Source organism: Hemitrygon akajei, chromosome 6, assembly GCF_048418815.1.
Source record: "Hemitrygon akajei chromosome 6, sHemAka1.3, whole genome shotgun sequence".
NCBI lineage: Eukaryota > Metazoa > Chordata > Chondrichthyes > Myliobatiformes > Dasyatidae > Hemitrygon > Hemitrygon akajei.
In genome coordinates this window covers 18,848,299-18,872,249 of record NC_133129.1, presented here as the reverse complement: position 1 = coordinate 18,872,249, position 23,951 = coordinate 18,848,299, and the positions used below count along the sequence as shown (strand labels likewise).

At 47.0% G+C, this 23,951-nt stretch overlaps 2 protein-coding genes across 3 annotated transcripts in view; both read right to left on the bottom strand.

Moving 5' to 3' along the window:
• Positions 1–23,951, bottom strand: part of LOC140728888 (uncharacterized) — a 491,623-nt gene that overhangs the window by 113,914 nt on the left and 353,758 nt on the right. The window lies entirely within an intron of this gene.
• On the bottom strand, positions 4,947–23,907 carry LOC140728889 (uncharacterized). The gene is made up of 4 exons (XM_073047966.1): positions 23,527–23,907; positions 18,037–18,426; positions 8,226–8,328; positions 4,947–6,412 (listed from the first exon to the last, which is right to left on the bottom strand). Exons 1-4 carry the CDS (start codon positions 23,885–23,887, stop codon positions 6,397–6,399), a joined length of 870 nt encoding a protein of 289 aa, XP_072904067.1. The 5' UTR covers positions 23,888–23,907; the 3' UTR covers positions 4,947–6,396.

Genomic DNA, 23,951 nt, shown 5'->3' with positions numbered 1-23,951 from the left:
ACTAATCTCCTGTGTGGGACCTTGTCAAAAACCTTTTGAAAATCCAAATATACCACATCCACTGGTTCTCCCCTATCCACTCTACTAGTTACATCTCCAAAAAATTCTATAAGATTCGTCAGGCATGATTTTCCTTTCACAAATCCATGCTGACTTTATCTGATGATTTCACCTCTTTCCAAATGTGCTGTTATCACATCTTTGATAACCGACTCTAGCATTTTCCCCACCACTGATGTCAGGCTAACCGGTCTATAATTCCCCAGTTTCTCTCTCCCTTTTTTAAAAAGTGGGGTTACATTAGCCGCCCTCCAATCCTCAGGAGCTAATCCAGGATCTAAAGAGTTTTGAAAAATTATCAGTAATGCATCCACTATTTCTTGGGCTACTTCCTTAAGCACTCTGGGATGCAGACCATCTGGCCCTGGGGATTTATCTGCCTTTAATCCCTTCAATTTACCCAACACCACTTCCCTACTAACATGTATTTCCCTCAGTTCCTCCATCTCACTAGACCCTCGGCCCCCTACTATTTCTGGAAGATTATTTACGTCCTCCTTAGTGAAGACAGAACCAAAGTAGTTATTCAATTGGTCTGCCATGTCCTTGTTCCCCATGATCAATTCGCCTGTTTCTGACTGTAAGGGACCTACATTTGTCTTAACCAATCTTTTTCTTTTCACATATCTATAAAAGATTTTACAGTCAGTTTTTATGTTCCCTGCCAGCTTTCTCTCATAATCTTTTTTTTCCCTTTCCTAATTAAGCCCTTTGTCCTCCTCTGCTGGTCTCTGAATTTCTCCCAGTCCTCAGATGTGCCGCTTTTTCTGGTTAATTTGTATGTTTCTTCTTTGGACTTGATACTATCCCTAATTTCCCTTGTCAGCCACGGGTGCACTACCTTCCATGGTTTATTCTTTTGCCAAACTGGGCTGAACACTTGCTGTAGTTTATCCATGCGATCTTTAAATGCTTGCCATTGCATATCCACCATCAACCCTTTAAGTATCATTTGCCAGTCTTACAGGAATAAGCGCCAGGAGTGAGATTAGTGGGGAGGGAACGATCCCTACAGAAAGCGCTGGAGGCGGGGGGGGGGGGGGGAGCTAAAGATACGTATGTTTAGTGGTAGGATATTCAAATGCATGTTAGTTATTTTCCAACAAATGACGCCTCTGATAAAGCAATGATCCCTAATTACTGTGTCACAATGTTCTGCCGAGTATAACTCACTGAACTGGGGTTTTCTTTTCATCTTGTGATGGAAAGGCTTCAAGCAGATTAACACTAAAGGTTCAGTTCATTGCAGTGTGAAAATATATTAAATGGACTTCCGAACCAACAGAATGGGCTGCTGGCAACGGTGGTGGAGATGGATACGATAGGGTCTTTTAAGGGACTTTTGGATAGGTACATGGAGCTTGGGAAAACAGAGTAAGCCTAGTAATCCAGTAACTTCTAAGGTAGGGACATGTTCGGCACAACTTTGTGGGCCGAAGGGCCTGTATTGTGCTGTAGGTTTTCTACGTTTCTATTATATGGCAGACCAGGAAGTGCGACTCCATGACAGGGTGAATTGTGAGATCAAGAAACCATCTAAACTTACAATTATCAACAGTCTTATAACATTGAGATACTGTAGCGTGCAAAAGTCTTATACCTGGGATGCTGAAGACTTTAGCACAGCACTGTGTTTGACAGCATGAAGCGGAAAGTGAGTTTGTGAATCTGGCAGGAGCAAAGTATGTTTGAAATGGCGAGGGTGGAGTGTCGAGGGAGGGGTGGCCGAGAAGGAATGCGACAGGTGGTGGGGGCCCTGCAGTTTCCATACCATGCAGTCGTGCAACATGTTAGGATGCTCTTTATTTCACATCTGTAGAAGGGTGTAAGTATTGCTGTGCGTAGGCCATCTCTCTTCAGCCTCCGGAGAGAGAGTTATCTTGACTTCCATTCTCGATGTCGTCACTTGCAGAGCTCAGTCATTCTGGATCGGCAACAACAACCCCTCCGCGGTCTCCATCAGCACAGGTGCATCACGAAGCTGTGTGCTCAGTCCCCTGCTCTACTCGCTTTGCACTCATGACTGTGTGGCTCAGCACAGCTTCAGTGCGATATTCAAGTGTGCTGACGACACCGCTGTCACCGGCTGAATCAAAGGCGGTGGCCAATCAGCATATAAGATGGAGACTGAAAATCTGGCTGAGTGCTGCTGTAACACAAACCTCTCACTCAATGTCAGCAAGACCAAGGAGCTGAGTGTTGACTTCTGAAGGAGGAACACAGAGATCCACAAGCGAGTACTCATGGGAGGGTCAGAGGTGGAGAGGGTCAGCAACTCTAAATTCCTCCGTGTTTTTATTTCCGAGAATCGGCCCTGGACCCGCCACCTATGTGCAATTGCAAGGCACCTCTACTTCTATACAAGATATTTAGAGGAATAGGCAGAGTGGACAGTCAGCGCCTCTTCCCCAGGGCACCCCTGCTCAGTACAAGAGGACATGGCTTTAAGGTAAGGGGAGGGAAGTTCAAGGGGGATATTAGAGGAAGGTTTTTCACTCAGAGTGGTTGGTGCGTGGAATGCACTGCCTGAGTCAGTGGTGGAGGCAGATACACTAGTGAAGTTTAAGAGACTACTAGACAGGTATATGGAGGAACTTAAGGTGGAGGGTTATATGGGAGGCAGGGTTTAAAGGCTGGCAGAACATTGTGGGCTGAATGGCCTGTACTGTGCTGCATTGTTCTTTGTTCTTTATGAGTTTGCGAAGATTCGGCACGACATCTAAAACGTCGGCAAACTTCTACAGATGTGTGGTGGAGAGTACATTGACTGGGTGCATCACAGCCTGACATGGAAACACCAATGCCCTTGAACGGAAAATCATACAAATGTAATGGAGACGACAGAGTCCTTCACGGGTACAGCCTTCCCCACTATTGAACACATCTACACAGGAGGCTGATGCAGGAAAGTAGCATCTGTCATCAGGGACCCCAATCACCCAGGACATGCTCCCTCTCACTGCTGCCATTGAGAAGAAGGTACAGGGGTCTCAGGACTGACAGAACGAGGGTCAGGAATACTTATTACCCCTCAAGCATCAGGCTCATGAACCAAAGGGAATGACTTCATCAACTTCACTTCATCATTAGATAATAGGAGCAGAATTAGACCATTCAGCCCATTGAGTCTGCCCCGTCATTCCATCAAGGCTGATCCGGATACACTTGCCTTCTCACCAAATCATTTGATGCCCTGACCGAGCAGGAAACAATCACCTTTTGCTTTAAATATGCCCACGGTCTCTGCCTCCACCGCAGTCTGTGGCAGAGAATCCCACAGGTTTATACTCTGGCTAAAAAATTCCTCCTTATCTCTGTTCTAAAAGGTCACCCTTCAGTTTAGAGACTGTGCCTTTTAGCTCTGGTTAGCTGCTACAGAGGAAACATCCTCTCTACATCCACACTATATAGTCCTTTCAACATTCGTTAGGTTTCAATGAGATCTGCTCGCATCCTTCTAAATTCCAGTGAGTACAGGCAGAAAGCTGCCAAACACAGCTCATATGTTAACCCCTTCATTCCCAGAATCCTCCTCGTGAACCTCCTCTGGACTCTCTCCAATGAAAGCACATCTTTTTGGAGATATAGGCCCAAAACTTTTCTTAGAACTTAAAGAAACAACAGCACAGTGTGTCTTAATGCACTCACCATATTCTGTGTAAATCAAACTTGCCAACTCTTATAAGCTGCACCCCTGCCCACTCCACACTACATTCGTCCCCACTCACACACATCAACCTTAAAACTACATCTTACTATATTTGGGGCCATGGAGCATAGTGACCAGTTTTGGGCCCCTTCTCTAAGAAAATATGGGCTGGCATTGGAGATGTTCCAGAAGAGGTTCACGAGAATGATACCGGGAGTGAGAGGGTTAACATAAGAGGAAAGTGTGATGATTCTGGGTCTGTTCTCGATGGTGATTAGCAGAATGGGAGGGGGTGAGCTCACTGCATTCTGTCGAAAGGCCGAGATAGAGGAGATGGTGAGAGGATGCTTCCGATAGTGGCAAGTCTAGGACCAGAAGGGACAGTCTCCGAATAGAGGGGTGTCCTATTAAAACAGATGAGGAGGACTTCGCTAGTCAGGGTATAGTGAATCTGTGGAATTCATTGCCACAAATGGCAGTGGAGGCAATGTCATTGTGTATATTTAAAGCAGAGGTAGGTAGGTTCTTGATTAATGAGGGTGTCAAACATTGCTGTGTAAAGGCAGAAGAAAGGGATTGAGGGTTAAAACAATTAATCATGACAGGATGGCTGACACGTCATGTGGGTTGAATGGCCTAATTCTGCTTTTGTAATTTGCGGTTGTAATTGAGGATGTCTTTACAAACACTCTGAGAACTAAGTAATACAACTCCATATCCAACAATGGGAAAATGGTCCATCACACACAAGAACACTTCCATACACAGGAAGAGGCAGAACAAACGTGAAATTCGACAAGATTTCAAACAATCCATGGCCAAAGTCACTCAAATCTCATGTCTTCCCCATTCTGATATGTGCTCTGAAAAATAGCTGAAATTCTTGACCACATCTGCATGCCCTTTTGCATTTAGTTACTGCCATATGATTTGTTGATTAGGTCATTGGATTAACGAGCAGGTGTACCTAGTAAAGTGGCCAGTTGTATAAGTCACTCATAAGAAATTTGACTGGATGCTTGACAATATAAAAAAAGAAACATATTTCTCACTTCCTGCATCTGTCGTGTTCGGATTTCCAGCAAAAATCTCTGCCTTAGGCTATGGAAGCTTTCAATGGTACCAAACGTTTCTTCAGATATGAAAAGTGTAAAAGAGAAGTAGGAGTGGATCTCGGACCACTGGAAAATGATGCTGGAAGACACTAACACATGGCGGAAGTTCCAGGTTTCAGGGCTCATGAAGTGTGTGAAGTTACCATTGTTAATGAGAAGGTTCTTGAGAACCGAAAGGTCTGAAGGTAGAAAAGTCATCTGAACCACATGGTGTACACACCAGAGTTTTGAAAGGGGTGGCTGAAGAGATCTTTGAGTCATTAGTAACGATCTCTCAAGAAACACCAGGTTCTGGAATGGTTCCGGAAGACTGGAAAATTGCAAATGTCACTCCACTCTTCAAAAAGGGGAAGAGGCAGAAGAAAGGAATTTAGAGGCCACATGATAGCATAGCATGTAGTCAGCATAGTTTCCTCAAGGTAAAATCTTGCCTGACAAGTATATTTGAATTTTTTTGAAGAAAGAATAAGCAGGATAGACAACGGAAAATTGGTTCATCTTGTGTACTTGGATTTTTGGAAGTCCTTTGACAAGATGCCACACACGGAGCTGCGTTACAAACTACTCGCCCATGGTATTACATCGAATATCCTAACATGGATAAAAGAGATCAGGGTATGAAGGGTCCCGGCCCGAAACATCGACTGCTTACTCTTTTCCTTAGATGCTGCCTAGCCCACTGAGATCCTCTCGCATCTTGTGTGTTGCATGAAGGGAGCTTTTTCTGGTAACTCATGATGTTGCACAGGGCCTGTGTTGGGACCGATTCTTTGTACGTTATATGTTAATGATTTGGATGATAGAATTGTTGGCTTTGATGCAGACTTTGCAGATGATACGAAGTTACGTGGAAGGCAAGGTGGGTTTGAGGAAGTGGAGCAACTACAGAAGGACCCAGACAGATTAGGAGAATGGGGAAAGAAGTGGAGATGGAATGCATTGTCGGTAAGTGTATGGTCATGCACATTGACAGAATAAATGAAAGGTTAACTATTTTTTAAAATGGGGAGAAAATACAGAGTAAATACAAAAAAATACAGAGGAGCAAAATGACTTGGGAAACCTTGTTTAAGGTTCCCTCAAAGATAATTTCCAAATTGAGACTCAGAAAAGATGACCAGTGCAGGTTGACCTCACACCTACTCATTGTCTTCTCCTGTCCATACTACACCAACCGCTGCCACTGGGCTATAAACGTGCAGGAGCAGTGTGGGGTTAAGTGTGTTGCATGCTGCCTCGGCTGGGGCTCGAACCAATGACCTTCAGATCGCTAGCCCAAAGCCTTAACCAATTGGCCACACGCCCCACTCACTGTCCTAAGTCCAATAGTGATTGCTGTCTGTGCGATGTTTACCGCCGCCTTAATTAGGCCTCTATCTACGATCTTTCTCTGGTTCTACATATTTGGCATGTTCAGCCCAGAATTGTGCAACAGGTTGTAGAGTCAATGTAGGAGGAGGTCAATTAAAAACAGATAACATTTCTTCACGTGGAACATGGTGTTCTCGTTGGATCTCGTTGCGTCTGCACCTTGTGGTTGGAAAACCAGTCTTCTCAGTCTCCTGCGGTGGATCAGTCTTGTCGCTTTCTGTAGACAGAACGAAATGGTTAACACGAATCTAGATCATGCAATGACACCACATCCGACTCCCTCTCCCCAATTCACTTATAACCTTTGAAGGGATTTGGATTGAGATATGAATGGGATTTCCCACAGAATAAATTTTGTCGTTGGTATCAGTGTTTGACAACAAAACTGGAGATGAGCCCAAACATTGATTCAGTTATTCAGTTGGAAACTTTATGATGACGTAACAATATAGGTCGTGTTGTTGACAGGAAGATGGTATTAGGCTATAGGATAATATTGATAAAGTAGTATGGTACTTAGATTCAGACCGTGAGCATATGAAATAGCATCAGACTTTCAGCATTCAGCTCTTCTATTCTGCTCTGCTATCCCATCGTGGTTGATTTATTATCCCTAACAACCCTGTTCTCCAGTCCTCATCCCATCATCTTTGACACCCTTACTATTCAGGAACCCAACAATCTCTGTTTTAAGTATTCCCACAGGCATTTATGGCTGTAAATTCCACAGATTCAGCATCCTCTGGCTCAGGAAATCCCTCAGAATATCCGTTCTAAAGGAAAATCCTCTATGAATGGCAGAGTGAATTTAATCCTGTCTGTGATTCAGTTTCTAGGATACAGGTATTTGAATATCAGATTTCTTAGGATGAATCTGGAAGAGAGGGAAATGGATACAAAAATCATAGGAACTAAGTAAATGAAACGTGTTGGGGACAGTAACAGATCGAGGCTGTAATTTAAGGAGGAACCTGATTATCAATGATATTAGAGACATGGAAATCATTTGAATACTTTTCAGTGTTAATATGTTTGAAGTTGATACACTACAGTTTAAACTGGATTATTGTTAAGGGAGATGGCTGCAGAGATTCAGTCAAGAGCTAAATCTCTGAGGGATTTCGCCTCATGGACGAGTCTTGTGTAGACCAAGAGACCAGATTCACCCTGGGTTGACTACACTACCTGATCCCAGTGCACGTGGAATGGCTAGAGTCGAAACTTTCCCGTATTGTTGTTTCTTCTGGGTTCCAGAGTGTCCTTTTGTGCACATCAACATTAGATTTGTAATTAGAATGTAGAACATTCCAGCACAGTACAGGCCCTTCGGCCCTCGATGTTATGCCAACCTGTCAGCCTTCTCTAAGCTCAATCTATTATTTATCATTTTGTTATTTACAGATACAACGGCCCACCGAGTCGTGACACCCAGAAACTCAGGGATGTAATTCCAGCCTAATCACAGGACGGTTCACAATGAACAATTAATCTGATAACCGGAACATTTTTGGACCGTGGGAGGAAGCCAGAGCACCCGGGGAAACCGACGCGCACATGGGAAGAGCGCACATTCTTTCTAACAAGGGGTGCCAGATGCTCTAACCCTTTCTTCTAGTTCTGCCGAAGGGTCTCTGCCCGAAACGTCGACTGTACTTTTTCCATAGATGCTGCCTGGCCTGCTGAGTTCCTCCAGCATTTTGTGTGTGTCGCTTTAATTTACACTATCTGCAGGTTTTCTCTCGTTTGCTCCTACACATCCATACATTTGTCTATCATTTAGTGGCTGTTTAGCGAGTACGTTTAATCCGAAAGGTATCTCAAAATGCTAAATAGTCTACAAACTCTTCTGCAGGAGTCACTCCTATGATGCAACGAGTATTTTCTACGGTGCTTCCACAAACAGCAAACGACAAGTACTGACTGGGACGCCTCAAGTGTTTGAGCCAGTTCCCAACGTCCCCCGACTGTCTGAGTGAATCGGATTTCAGTCACGTCACGGCAAGAGCCTTCAGCATTAGTACATACAGTACCTGAGTTTGTCACCGTAGAGAACGGCGCCCATCACTAAAAGGGCGAGAGTTTTCAGTCCGAGTGGGATACACAACATCAGCACGGTTTCAGAAGCGCCTGTCCCTGAAGTGAAAGTGAGAGAGGTCAATCCAGACTCAGGCAAAGGGGGAGAGACCAATAATGTAGACTGATTAAAAACTGTAGGTGTGTAGATGAATTTATCATTTAGCAGATTTTTACTGAAGAAGCTACAGCTGATAACTTGTGTGTGAAGGAATAAAAAAAAGGGTATTAATAAGAATGCAGAGATCAGAGTAACAAGAATTAAACATTTGAACAAAAAGTTTTAACCTGTAGTAAGCCCATAGATCATAAGGTACAGGAGCAGGTCTGGGCCATTCCATCATGTCCAGTTTGTTATCATGTTTGCTGTTGTGTGCTGGGGCAGCAGGCTGAGGGTAGCAGACACCAACAGAATCAACAAACTCATTCGTAAGGCCAGTGATGTTGTGGGGGTGGAACTGGACTCTCTGATGGTGATGTCTGAAAAGGGGATGCTTTCCAAGTTGCATGCCATCTTGGAAAATGACTCCCATCCACTCCATAATGTACTGGTTAGGCACAGGAGTACATTCAGCCAGAGACTCATTCCACCGAGATGTAACACTGAGCGTCATAGGAAGTCATTCCTGCCTGTGGCCATCAAACTTTACAACTCCCTCGGAGTGTCAGACACCCTGAGCCAATAGGCTGGTCCTGGACTTATTTCCACTTGGCATGATTAACTTATTATTATTGAATTATTTATGGTTTTATATTGCTATATTTCTACACTATTCTTGGTTGGTGCAGCTATAACAAAACCCAATTTCGCTTGGGATCAATAAAGTATATCTGTCTATCTGTTATTCTTCTCAACTCCATTCTACAGCCATCTCCCATAAAATTTGATGTCCTTTCTAATCAAGAAGTTCTCAACATCCACTTAAAGACCAAGATTTGACCTTCACTGTCATCTGTGGCAACGAATTCCTCAGATTCACCACCGTCTGGCTAAATAATTTCCCCACAACTCTGTTCTAAAGGGACGTTGTTCTATCCTGAGGTTGTGTCCTCTGGGTACTCCAGTTTCCTCCCACAGTCTAAGGATGGACCGGCTCGTCGGTTAATTGGTCATTGTAAATCGCCGTGGGTTCAATAGGTGAGTTTCTGGGTGGTGTGGCTCGTTGGGTCGGAAGGGCCTGTTCCGTGCTGTATCTCTAAATGAATAAACAAATAAATAATGAGGTGGAGAGTCCATCTTATCGTACTGGGGGACCACTCTGTAGTTATAACTGTAGGATAAAAGCTGTCCTTCAGCCTGGTGGTCCGTGCATCCAGGCTGTTGTACCTTCTGCCCAGTGGGAGAGGGCCAAAGAGAGAATGTCCAGGGTGGATGGGAGGGTCTCTGATTTTGCAGTCTGTTTCACAGAGACGGTGAGAAGTGTAGACAGAATCCATGGAGGGGGCTGGCTTCTGTCTTGATCAATGTGACAGGTTGAGCCCTGTAATCGTGTCCTGTCTGCCTCCTCCCCCTGACATTCTGCAGAATCACAATCGGGATTAGGATAATTTCACCGGCTTGTGTTTTGTGCAGCAGTACATTGCAATCATCATCATCGGTATGTGCTGTGTTGTGTGATGTGGGCAATCACAGTCTCTTAACCATGATGAACACACACAAAATGCTGGAGGAACTCAGCAGGCCAGGCAGCAAGATGGGTGACGGCAGCCATTATCAGTGCATTTCAGAGATTGCCTGCCTGGTGTCAGTGGTCCAGAGGACCATAGGATATAGGAGCAGAAGTAGGCCTTTCAGCCCATCGAGTCTGTTCTGCCATTCATTCATGGGCTGATTCAATTCTTCCAGTCATCCCCACTCCCCTGCCTTCTCCCCATACCCTTTGATTCCCTGGCTAATCAACAACCTATCTATCTCTGCCTTAAATACACCCTGTGACTTGGCTTCCACAGCCGCTCGTGGCAACAAATTCCACAGATTTATCACCCTCTGACTAAAGTAATTTCTCCACATCTCTGTTCTAAATGAACATCCTTCAATCCTGAAGTTGTGGTACTTGTCCTAGAATTGTCACGGTCCTGATCGTTTATTCCCTAGTATCCTATAATTTCCTTTGATTGTGCCATGGTTCTGACCGTTAATTTCCCAATTGCTTCTAATTTTCTTTGATGACGACACACCTATTTTCCATCAGGACCTGCAGTATAAGAACCCTGGTGTTACAAACCCCAGTTGCCAGATCGTTGGTCTTTTTCCTGTCTGATAACTGATGTTTCCCGACCGCTTAGAACCATTTGTTCTAAGTTCAGCTCCAGTTTGAAGGTTTACCTGTGAGACTCTGTCTCTCTGAGTCAAGTCTCAGTGTCTAGGCTCCGTGTCAATGTTCCTCCTGTTTGCTGTCTAACGTTCACGTCCGCGTCTGCATCCTAACTCAATAGAAAACCTACAGTACAATACAGGCCCTTCGGCCCACAAAGTTGTGCTGAACATGTCGCTACCTCAGAAATTACTAGGCTTACCCACAGCCCACTGTTCAACTAAGCTCCATGTACCTATCTAAAAGTCTCTTAAAAGACCCTATCGTATCCACCTCCACCACTGTTGCTGGCAGCCCATTCCATACGCTCACCACTCTCTGAATAAAAAACTTACCCCTGACATCTCCTCTGTACCTACCTCCCAGCACCGTAAACTTGTGTCCGCTTGTGGCAACCATTTCAGCCCCGGGAAACAGCCTCTGATGATCCACACGATCAATGCCTCTCATTATCTTATACACCTCAATCAGGTCACCTCTCATCCTCCGTCACTCCAAGGAGAAAAGGCCGAGTTCACTCAACCTATTCTCATAAGGCATGCTCCCCAATCCAGGCAACATCCTTGTAAATCTCCTCTGCACCCTTTCTATGGCTTCCACATCCTTCCTGTAGTGAGGCAATCAGAACTGAGTACAGTACTCAGAGTGGGGTCTGACCAGGGTCCTATATAGCTGCAACATTACCTCTTGGCTCCGAAATTGAATTCCACGATTGATGAAGGCCAATACATCGTACACCTTCTCAAGCACAGAGTCAACCTGCGCAGCTGCTTTGAGCTTCCTATGGACTCAGACCCCAAGATCCCTCTGATCCTCCACACTGCCAAGAGTCTTACCATTAATACTATATTCTGCCATTATATTTGACCTACCAAAATGAACCACTTCACACTTATCTGGGTTGAACTCCATCAGCCACTTCTCAGCCCAGTCTTGCATTTTATCGATGTCCTGCTGGAACCTCTGACAGCCCTCCACACTATCCACAACACACCTAACCTTGTGTCATGAACAAATTTACTAACCCATCCCTCCACTTCCTCATCCAGGTCATTTATAAAAATCACGAAGAGTAAGGGTCGCAGAACAGATTTCTGAGGCACACCACTCGTCACCGACCTCCATGCAGATTATGACCTGTCTAGAACCACTCTTTGCCTTCTGTGGGCAAGCCAGTTCTCCATTCACAAAGCAATGTCCACTTGGATCCCATGCCTCCTTACTTTCTCAATAAGCCTTGCATGGGGTACCTTATCAAATGCCTTGCTGAAATCCATATACACTACATCTACGGCTCTCCCTACATCAATGCGTTTAGTCACATCCTCAAAAAATTCAATCAGGCTCATAAGGCGCGACCGGCCTTTGACAAAGCCATGCCAACTACTCCTAATCATGTTATACCTCCAAATTTTCATAAAACCTTCCTCTCAGGATCTTTTCTATCAGCTTTCCAACAACTGAGGTAAGACTCACTGGTCTATAATTTCCTGGGCTATCTCTACTCCCCTTCTTGAATAAAGGAACAACATCCGTGACCCTCCAATCCTCCAGAACCTCTCCCGTCCCCATTGATGATGCAAAGATTGTCGCCCATGCCTGTGTCCTGCACTTGGGTTCTCCTCATTCGCCACGTTCCATTGCAACAGAACGATCTGGCCACAATGGACCCAGTGGATATGAATACCCTGTAACAAACCCTCGCTAGCCAGGGCTCCCTGCTGGGTCTGCACGATCAACTTCTCCGGGAGGTCATGGAGAACCTCCGTTCCCTGTCTGTGAATGTAAAGAAGATTGGTGACCAGGTGGACCGAGTATCCACTCATTTTACCCCATCCACTCCTGGAACTCTGTCTAACCAACCCAGCCAGTCTGTAGTGGCAACCCCTACGTGTCAGCAACACCCACGCCAAGAGAGCCTCACGTACCTGAACCAGAACACTCCGCTGGGGATTTGGGGAAGTGCCGGGCCTTCCTTCTGCAATGCTCTTTGGTGTTTGATCAGACAAGTCAAAGATAACTTATATCATGGGGTTGTTGCGGGAAAGTGCCTTAGCGGGGGCTACAGCTGTTTGGGACAAACAGCCGGATATCTGCTCTTCATTCCCCACATTTATCACAGAAATGAGAAAGATCTTTGACCTCCCCGTCCGTGGTAAAGCTGTTGCTAAGTGTCTACTTACTTCTGTCAGGGCTCACGCAGTGTTGCCGAATATTCCGTGGAATTCTGGACATTAGCGGGTGGAACTCGGGGTGGAATGATGAGGCACTCCAAGGGGTATTTCCGAATGGCCTCAGCGACATGGTGAAAGATAGTGAACTCTGTCCGCTCCAGTGGACTCTGGCGCTGAGGGAAACCTTTTGGATGGAAACATATCTTCCCGGGCTGGAATTCCTCCGGAGCTGTTGAGTATCCCTCTGGAAGCCCAGGCACTGGATGGTAGACTACTGGCCCAAGTCACACACTGCACACCATCCCCTGTCCCTTACTCTCTCTGGGAACCATCGGGAACAGGGACAATTTAACCTAATTTCCTCTCCTCACGCTCCTATTGTTCTTGGGTACCCTGGTTAAGCTGCCATAATCCCCACATCGACTGGTCCACCTGGAAGATAGTCAGCTGGAGTCCGTTCTGTCACTCCACTTGTCTACAGTCGGCCCTTTCTCCTGTGAAAGTCACCGCAAACTTGTCTGCTTCTGAAACCCCTGACTTATCCAAGGTTCCAGCAGAGTATTACGATCTGGGACAAGTGTTTAGTAAATAACGGGCCCTTTTCCCTGCCTCCACTCCAACCTTACGATTGCACTATTGACCTTCTCCCCAGTGCCCCTCTACCTACCAGTCGGCTGTATAACCTGTCCCGGCCAGAGAGGAAGCAATGGAGGCTTACCTAAATGAATCTCTCACAGCAGGCATAACCCGACCCTCATCCTCCCCTGTTGGCGCAGGTTTCTTCTTTGTGTGGACGAAAGGCGGTTCACTGTGCCCCTGCATTGACTACCGAGGCCTAAACAGCATAACTATAAAGAACAAGTATCCACTGCCCCTTATCAACTCTGCTTTCCAACCACTTCACGGAGCCACCATCTTCTCCAAGTTGGACCTACGAAGTGCCTACCATCTGGTCAGAATAAAGGAGGGAGATGAGTGGAAACCAGCATTTAACACCCCTCTTTGTCACTACGAATACCTGGTCATGCCATTCGGCCTCACCAATGCCCCGGCCATTTTCCAAGCCCTGATAAACAATGTCCTTAGAGACTTTATTAACCGTTTTGTGTTTGTTTATTTGGATGACATCTTAATCTTCTCCCACCGTCTTTAGAAACACACCCACCATGTCTGTCAGGTTCTGCAGAGGCTTTGGGAGAACAAAGTATCGTTAAAGCTGAGAAGTGAGAGTTTCATGTCCCCTCAGTCAGCTTCTTAGGGTACATCATCGAGAGCGGACGAGTGAGAGTGGATCCCGAAAAGATCCGGGCGGTGGCGGAGTGGCCAAGACCCACGACGCTCAAGCAAACTTGGGTTTGCAAACTTCTATCGTCGTTTCATCAGGGATTACAGCCGGGTGGCAGTGCCCCTTACTCGACTCACACTCTCACTCTCTATTTTCTGCCGACCAGTCAATGTTCCACCCATGCTAGTAACTCCCCTGTAATTCCATGGGCTCTTATCTTGCTAAGCAGCCTCATGTGTGACACCTTGTCAAAGGCCTTTTGGAAATCCAAGTACACCACATCTACTGCATCTCCTTTATCTACCCCGCTTGTAATTTCCTCAAGGAATTGCAGTAGTTTTGTCAGGCAGGATTTTCCTTTCAGGAAACCATGCTGGCTTTGGCCTATCTTGTCATGTGTATAACCAGGACTTGTGATCTGCACCAGCTGCTTATACGAACATCCACCATCTGTTCCCATGGCTTCACATCACCCTGATTCTGGGCTGGAAGGAGGGGTGGGGGGGCTAAGCAGGTGCTACACCGTGGGCAAGGGTGACCTGCAGGCTCGCGGAGGGAAGGAGCATCTTACACCCCCTTAGGTAGAGACACATCTCCACCCCGCCACACGATAATACATTGCAATACGTATTAATAAAAAGACTATAAATTACTGTAACACGCTGTACGGTTTCACTGCTAATGTAATGGCTTCTCTGTGATGTTCCACCGCTGAGGTAATGGTTTCTCTGGAGCAGCAATGTTTGGGTTATGACTAGAGATAATGGGGCATGTTTGTGAATGAGAGGGATGTTGTTCTTTCTTGTGTGTCTGGGAGCCGGGAATTCAGAGACTTTTGCTGGGGAGAGATGAGGAGAGAAGACGTGAATGGAGAGAGAAGGTAGACCACCGGATGGAATGGAGTTGGAGTGAGGGTCCGAAGGTCAGTGACGATCAGAGGAGGTCAATGGTGGATGATCGACCTTATCAGTGGGGTCCAATGTTTGCAAATTCGACTGTTTCAGGAGAATGGGCCCTTTTCTTTGTTTCTTTACAATAAGAAATATATATCTATATGTATAATTTTAAATTATGTAGAACAAAAAGAGGGGAAAAAAGGGGAAAAAAGGGAAAAAAAGGACATTCTTCTGATTGTCCATTCAGAAATCTGACAACAGAAAGGAAGCTCTTCCTGAAACTTCAAGCTCTTCCGTTGAGATTGTTAAGAGCACCAAATTTCTTGGTGTTCACCTGGCGGAGAATCTCACCTGGTCCCCCAACACCAGCTCCATAGCCAAGAAAGCCCAGCAGCGTCTCTACTTTCTGCGAAGGCTGAGAAAACTGCATCTCCCACCCTCCATCCTCACCACATTCTACAGGGGTTGTATCGAGAGCGTCCTGAGCAGCTGCATCACTGCCTGGTTTGGAAATTGCACCATCTCGGATCGCAAGACCCTGCAGCAGATGGTGAAGTCAGCTGAGAAGATCATTGGGGTCTCTCTTCCTGCATTACAGACATTTACACCACGTGCTGCACCCACAAAGCTAACAGCATTGTGAAGAACCCCACACACCCCTCGCACGAAGTCTTCTCCCTCCTGCGATCTGGCAAAAGGTACCGAACCATTCGGGTTCTCACGAACAGACTGTGCAACAGTTTCTTTCCCCAACTGATCAGACTCCTCAATACCCAGAGTCTAGACTGGTGGTTGCTAACCCATCGATCGCGATCGACTGGTCGATCTTTGAGATCTTCCCAGTAGATCCCAAAAAAAAAGAAAAATAAATACACAAATACTGTTGAGAGATTGTTACGGGGTTGCGGGGTTTTAGTTCTGTTCTTTCTGCCCAGTGCGCATGTGTGTAGCTCCCCCGCCACACACTACACAGTGTACTTCAGTGGTCCCCAACCACCGGGCCGTGAAGAAACGATATGGATCAGCTGCACCTTTCCTCATTCCCTGTCACGCCCACTGTTGAACTTGAACGTACGCGAGGTCGTCAGTCGCCTAAACGCAGAGATACCCTCGCGCCAGGGATCACTGATTGGCCTCGCGTGGCCGGTGGGAAGTGCCGTTGCTACTGGCCTGGAGCACGGATAGATGGGAGCTGCTTCTAAACTTGCTTAGCACACCAAATGTTCGTGGGGAACCCGGTGCTAAAATATTCGCAGATGACCTAATTCGGGCTCAGGGTTTCGTAAGTAGCAGAGCAGCTACCGCACTGCGATCTACTGAAAGTCATCCGTCAAGACATCCCTTTGTCGGCCGATAGATCCTACTAGGGGGGCGGGAGCAGGCCTGTCACACTCCTCGCTCGGTCGGTCACTCTCTCCGGACTGCGACCGCCGCGGCCCCGGCACGGGGACCTCCGGCCCTCACCTTGTCCTCTCACCCCACCCACGACCAGCCACACCTGGCCAAGGCGTCTGGCGGCGGGCGGGTGGGAGGCTGGAGTTCGGGCCCAGAGGCTGTCTAATGAGGCAATGAAGCTGCTTCAAAACTGCTTCGGTACCCTGAGTCCAAGTACCCTGTACTTAGAGACAAACCGGTTGAGGTTTTTCAGCGGAAAAAACGTGAGCAAGTGGGACAGAAGCTAAGTGCTGAGAGCCAAGGAAACTAAATTGCGGAATAGACTGGACATAAGGAACCGGCTTCGAGTATCGCTGTATTCCGGTCGTGATTAACACCCCCACCCCCCCCATCCGTCGGCTGGTCCACAAGAATATCGTCGATGTTAAACCGGTCCGTGGTGCAAAAAACGGTGGTGACCCCTGGTGTACACACATTATTTGGACTTCTGGGTTGCGGGGTTTTATTTCCGGTCTTTTCTGCTCGATGTGCATGCATGTGACTAACCGATTTAGTAGGGTCGATCTTGGGTTTAAAAAGGTTGGTGACCACTAGTCTAGACTGATATCTACATCATTTATTATTATATTGTAATTTGTCCTCTACTGTGCCTATTGTCTTGTTTATTAATTATTGTACTGCCCTGCACTGTTTTGTGCACTTTATGTAGTCCTGTGCAGGTCTGTAGTCTAGTACAGTTTTTATGTAGCCTAGTGTAGCCTTGTGCTGTTTCACATAGTCTAGTGTAGTTTTGTGTTGTTTCATGTAGCACCAGGGTCCTGGAGGAAAGTTGATTTGTACTGTGTACTGTACCAGCAGTCTATGGTCAAAATGACAATAAACTTGAATTGACTTGACCTGAGTGTGTGTCGTCTCTGGGAAGCTTCCTGATCCTCCGTTAGAACTCCACTCATTCCTCCCAGGATCAGGCAAGGCCCCGCCAGGGGGCCCATTGAAGGTCTGGGGGCCACCCTGTATGAGGGACCGTCTGAGATGGAGATGTGGTGGGGAAATGGAACTCATCACCAGCTGAGGCTGGGAGTGGCCGATATAACATTCATCCCCGGAGACTGGACACATAATGCAATGGGTGCTGGAGGTTCCGACCCATCCCTGAACACTGCAGAAGATGCCGAGATGGTGTGGGAGAGAGCAGAGGCCTCTGTGGACGTGCTGGAGTCCGTCGTGGGTTGGGGACAGGCCCCTCCCATGGGTGCTGCCTTCCTCTTTTGCCCAGTGCTGCCCCCCAGTGTTCACTTAGTGAGAGACAAGCTGGACCAGGACAATATCCAATCTACCATCCAGCTCCAAGCCAGACCACTCAGGAACTTGGGCTATATTATGTCTTTTTGTGACTGTATGCTTTTCTGCGATCATAACGATGTGTACTGTGTGCTGTTGCTACTCTGCTTTACACCTTGTCCCTGGAGGAACGCTGTTTTGTTTTGCTGTATGCACGTGTGGCTGATTGACAATTAAACTTGAACTTGAATGTGGCGACGGGTTCTTTTCCGGGTCTGATCTACAGTCAGATCTCACTCGGTGACAGACAGATAAACATGGGGGTGGGGGTTGATTAGAGAAAGGATAATGGTAGCAGGCTTCACCCCACCCACCCCTAAAACCCTCCCCATGCCCAGCAGAATGTGTCAATGGTTTCTTACCTGGTCTGACCTGCAGCCGGATCTCACTCTGGATCACATGGATAAATGGGGGTTTGACGTGGTTTCCATAGGATGAGTAATCATGATTGCTTTTCCTGAACTCAGCCAGACACAGGTAGCTGTGACTGTCCTCCACTCTCAGCTGCTTTATCCTGATCCAGGCATTTCCCAGCTCTGGGTCCTCGACGAGCTCGTACCGAGTCACTCCGTTTTCCGCTGCCCACGATCCATTTCCTTGGTGCCTGAATGTGACGATGTGTCGGTAGGGATCCTTCCTCATCCACGTCACCGTGTGTGCGGTGAGGTTCTGCGGAGGCCGTGTGAACACACAGGGTAACGTGGCCGAAGCTCCTTCAGTCCCGTTCAGCACTGGAACACTCTCGCCGGGAGCTGAGGGAAGGACAGGTGCCTGAATATATCAGTTAACCCCCACCAAACAGGTTTAACCACTGACAAAATTTCCAGCCAACAAAACAATAAATACTCCCCTCAGTGACCACCAGAATGGAAAGACCCCCACATGTGTCTCACTGATTGCAAACCATTCAAACTAGGAAAACTCTTTCGAATATAAAACAGCCCCATCGGACTGGAGGCAGAGAAGCGTAAATCTCACACCACCACGTTCAGGAACAGCTAATTCCCTTCAACCATTCAGTTGTTGAACCAACTGACACCAACACTAATCAGTGGAGTGTAACAACACAGATCAGTACAGTATAACAACACCGATCAGTACAATGTAACAGCCATTACAGTGAAACAACACATATCAATACACTGCAGCAACACCAATCAGTACAGTGTAACAACACCGATCAGTACAGTATAACACCAATCAGTACAGTGTGACAACTCTAGTCAGTACAGTTCAACAATACTAATCACTACAGTGTAACAACACTAATCAGTACAGTGTAACAACACTAGTCACTACTGTGCAATAATGCTAATGACTGAAGTATAACAACATTAACCACTAATGTTGTTATACCACTAGTGTAAGAACATCAGTCACTACATTGTAACAACACTACTCACTGTAGTGTGACCACTCTATTCACTAAAGTGTAATAACACTACTCACTACAGAGTAACATCTCTAGTCACAACAGCATAACAACACTAGGCATAACAGTGTCATAGCATTAGTCACTACAGAATTATAACACTACTCAGTACAGTGTAAAAACACTAGTCACTGCAGTATAACAACACTAATCAGTACAGTATGACAACACAATCACCACAATGAAGCAACACCAGTCAGTATTGTATAACAACACTAGTCACTATACTGTAACAACACTAATCAATACAGAGTAATAATACTGATCAATACTTACTACACTGAAAGTGTTCTACAACCTGAGCTGGTGTGTTTGAGAAGGAATTCTACAGTGAACCCTGCTTTCTACAAAGATAGTGCACTGAGCTGTTTACTGTTTACCTGTGCTGCAAACTACATGCATTCTCAGTTATACTTAAAGAGCAGGGATCTCAGGATAGATCCTTGTGGCACTCCACTAGTCACCGACCTCCAGGCAGAATACTTTCCTTCCACTACTACCCTCTGCTTTCTTCCTGTAAGCCAATTTTTTATCCAAGCAGCCAAGGTTCCATTGATTCCATGCCTCATGACTTTCTGGATGAGTCTCTTGTGAGGGACCTTGTCAAATGCTTTGCTAAATTCCATGTAGACCACATCTACTGCCCTACCCTCATCAATTTCTTTTGTTACCTCTTCAAAAAACTCAGTCAGGCTCATGAGGCACGACCTTCCCTTCACAAAGCCATGTTGACTATCCTTGAGTAGACTGTACTTCTCCAAATGCTCACAGATCCTATCCTTAAGAATCCTTTCCAATAGTTTTCAGAGCACCGACGTAAGACCCACCAGTCTCTAGTTCACAGGATTCTCCCTATTAACATTTTTAAACAAGGGGAGCTACATTTGCCATTCTCCAATCCTCCGGCACCTCCCCTGCAGCCAAAGAGAATTCAAAGATCATAACTACTGTTCCAGTGATTTCTTCTCTCACCTCCCACAGCAACCTGGGGTATATCACGTCCGGTCCTGGGGACTTATCAATTTTGATGTTTTTAAGAAGATCCAATACTTCTTCCTTAATCTCCACATTGTCCAGCACACAGACCTGCTCTATTTCGACCTCACCCTGATCAAGGTCCTTTTCACTTGTTAATACTGAAGCAAAGTATTCATTTAGGACCTCCCCAACCTCCTCCACCACCAGGCACATTTTGCCCTCTTTATCCTTTAGTGGCCCCACCTTCATTCTTGTCATCCTTCTGTTCTTCACATACGCATAGAACGTCTTGGGGTTCTCCTTAATCCTACATGCCTAGGCCTTCTCATGTCCCCTTCGAGCTCTCCTAAGTCCTTTCTTAAGCTCCTTCCTGGCTACCCTATATTTCTCATGAGCCCCTCCTGCTTCCTGCTTCTTATATCTAACATATGCTTCCTTCTTCCTCTGGACGAGTTGCCTCACGTGTTTCGTCAGCCACGGTTCCCTTTTCCTACCATTTTTTCCTTGCCTCAGTGAGACAAATCTATCCTGAACCCAGCACAAGTGGTCCCTAAACTTCTCCCACATTACTTCTGTGCTTTTACTCCTGAACATCTGTTTCCAATTTACTCTCGCTAGTTCCTGCATCATCCCTTCATTGTTAGCCCTTCCCCAGTTAAGCACTTTCCCATTTTGTCTGTTTTTATCCTTTTCCGTAGCTATGCTGAAGCTAAGGGAGTTGTGGTCACTCTCACCAAAATGTTCCCCCACCAAGAGGTCTGTCACCTGACCAGGTTCATTACCCAGAACCAGATCCAGTATGGCCTCTCCTCTCATCAGCCGGTCCACTTACTGTGTCAGGAATCCTTCTTGAACACACCTGACAAATTCAGTCCCATCTATCTCCCTTGCAGTCAGGAGATGCCAGTCAATATGAGAGAAGTTGAAATCACCCATAACTACAACCCTGTATTTTGTGCACCATTCTAAAATCTGCCTGCTTATCTGCTCCTCGGTGTCCCGAGGGCTATTTGGGGGCCTGTAGACTACTCCCAGCACAGTGATTGATCCCTTCCTATTTCTGACTTCCACCCACACTGACTCCTTGGACACTCCTTCTGCAGCGTCCTCCCTTTCTATAGCCGTGATACTACCCCTGACCAGTAATGCTACTCACCCCCCCTTTCTACCTCCCATCCTGTTCCTTTTAAAACACCTAAACCCTGGTACCTGCATCAGCCAATCCTGCCCTTCCTCCAGCCAAGTTTCAGTAACGGCCACAACATCGTAGTTCCACATACTGATCCATGCTCGAAGTTCATCCCCTTTATTCCTAATACTCCTAGCATTGAAATAGACACATTTCAACCCCCCTAACTGGCTACACTTATGTTTTGTCCCCTGCCTGTCCTTCCTCACCAACTCAGAACACATAGCATCATGCCCTTGTCCTTCTACCCTAATCTCTGCACTCACATTCTGATTCCCACCCCCCTGCCAAACTAGTTTAAACCCTCCCCAACAGCTCCAGCAAACCTGCCCGCCAGGATATTGCTCCCTTTCCAGTTCAGGTGAAGCCTGTCCTTTTTGTACAGGTCAGACCTTCCCCAGAAGAGATCCCAATGATCCAGAAATCTGAACCCCTGCCCCCTGCACCAACTCTTCAGCCACGCATTCATCTGCCATAACTTCCTGTTCCTACCCTCTCTGTCTCGTGGCACAGGCAGCAATCCCGAGATTACCACCCTTGACGTTCTGTATCTGTGTACAGTCAGATGGCAATAAACTTGACCTTGATTGCTGCTTTTCTGATGCAACGCTCTGTGCCTGTGTTGCTGCGGCAACTGGATTTTCACTGCACCTGTGCAGACACGTAGGCAGACGTGCAATGAAAATCGAACCTGCAGCAGCAGAAAGTTCAGTTCCACTCACCTCATTATAGGAAGGATGAGGAAGCTTTCGAGAGGATGTAGAGGAGATCTACCAGGATGCTGCCTGGACCAGAGAGGATGTTTAATGAGGAAAGGTTGAGCGAGCTGGAGACTTTCTCTTGGGAGTGAAGAAAGATGAGAGGTGACTTGATAGAGGTGAACAAGATGATAAGAGGCATAATCGAGCAGACAGCCAGAGACTTTTCCTGGAAAGTATTCGGGGGATGTCAGAGGTCAGAGGCAGGTTCATTACACAGAGAGTGGAGGGTGTGTAGAACAGATGGAGTTCAACCCAGATAAGTGTGAAATGATTCATTCTGGTAGGTCAAATTTGAATACAGAATATATGAATGGTAAGACTGGTGGCAGTGTGGAGGATGAGCTGGATCTTGGGGACTCTGTCCATAGGACACTCAAAGCTGCTGCACAGGTTGACAGTGGTGTTAAGAAGGTGTATGGTGGACTGGCATTCATCAGCTGTGGGACTGAGTTCAAGAGCCCTGAGGTAATCTCTCTAGAGTAGGTTACATGGTCAGCACAGCATTGTGGGCCGAATGGCCTGTAATGTGCTGTAGATTTCTGTTTCTATATTCTCTGTAAGAGAAGATCACTGATCCTCCAGGTTCGGGGGTTCAGCTCAGGGTAACAACCCTGACGGGTAAAACAATGTTGTTATGGAAACAGCAATGGAGAATCCTTCGACATCTGAGTGTGACGGTATTCCTGAGTCCCACTCGGGAATTGTATGACTGACAGCAGTGAAAACCGAGAGGAAGCTACTGACACGATGAAAGAAGCCCTGAATGCTGCCAGAGATGGAGGCCCTTCATTGCTGACTGAAATGGCAGCAGCGTCACGGACCGGGGGGAGGGGGAGGGGAGAGGGGGAGAGGGGGAGGGAGAGGGAGAGGGAGAGGGGAGAGGGAGAGGGAGAGGGAGAGGGAGAGGGGGAGAGGGAGAGGGGGAGAGGGGGAGGGGGAGGGGGAGAGGGAGAGGGAGAGGGAGAGGGGGAGAGGGAGAGGGAGAGGGAGAGGGAGAGGGGGAGAGGGAGAGGGGGAGAGCGAGAGGGAGAGGGAGAGGGAGAGGGAGAGGGGGAGAGGGAGAGGGGGAGGGAGAGGGGGAGAGGGGGAGGGAGAGGGGGAGAGGGGGAGGGGAAAGGGAGAGAGAGGGAGGGGGAGAGGGAGAGGGAGGAGGGGAGCGGAGTGAGAGGGAGGGAGGGAGAGGGAGAGAGAGAGAGAGAGAGAGACTCTGAGACAGGTACACGGATGTTGTAGAAATGGAGGGGTATGTGGGAGGCAAGGGGGCTAGATTGATCTTGGAGCAGGTTTAAGGGTCAGCACAACATTGTGGGCTGAAGGGCCTGTACGGTGCTGTAGTGTTCTATGTGCTAGTGCACATGACAATCACATCTATTTGACATGATTATCCTGCAAAATGTACTTGCAAATTATGAATAAAATGAGTTTTCAGGGAGATAAAATGTGAAATGATTAGTGTAGATTTACAACTCAATGCTTAAACATCGGTCCTCACCTCTCACAGACAGATCTGTTAGAACCACCGTTTGAAAGTTGCCAACATTGAGCTCCACCCGGCACCGATACCGACCATCGTCACTCCGGTTCAGACGCTCCACCATTATCGAGGCATCTCTCCGACTGAGGTTCCCCACGAATCCGAACCGCCCTCCTCCAGCCTCCTGTGTCGTTGTATCGCACCAGGAGGGGCCGGAACCGGGATATGTGCACTTAAACACCGGTTTTGTAGCACCTGATTCTGTCTTGTTCCAGATCACGGAACCGCTCAGGGCGACATCAGGAGGTGGGTGGGTGAAAGTACACGGTAACACAGCGGAGGCTCCTTTCACCGCAGAGACCACATCAGCGCCGGACATTGACCAACCAGAGATCGAAAACTCTGCAGAGAGAGAGAGAGAGTGAGTGAGTGAATGAGAGAGT

What these genes read in the sequence shown, in the direction of transcription:
- LOC140728889 (XM_073047966.1), bottom strand. Translation starts at nt 23,887, where the DNA reads ATGTCCGGCGCTGATGTGGTCTCTGCGGTGAAAGGAGCCTCCGCTGTG. An exon ending in AACAGATCTGTCTGTGAGAG is followed by an intron (nt 18,427 to 23,526) that starts GTGAGGACCGAT and finishes TCCTTCCCTCAG; the next exon opens with CTCCCGGCGAGAGTGTTCCA. An exon ending in CCGGCTGCAGGTCAGACCAG is followed by an intron (nt 8,329 to 18,036) that starts GTAAGAAACCAT and finishes CTTTCACTTCAG; the next exon opens with GGACAGGCGCTTCTGAAACC.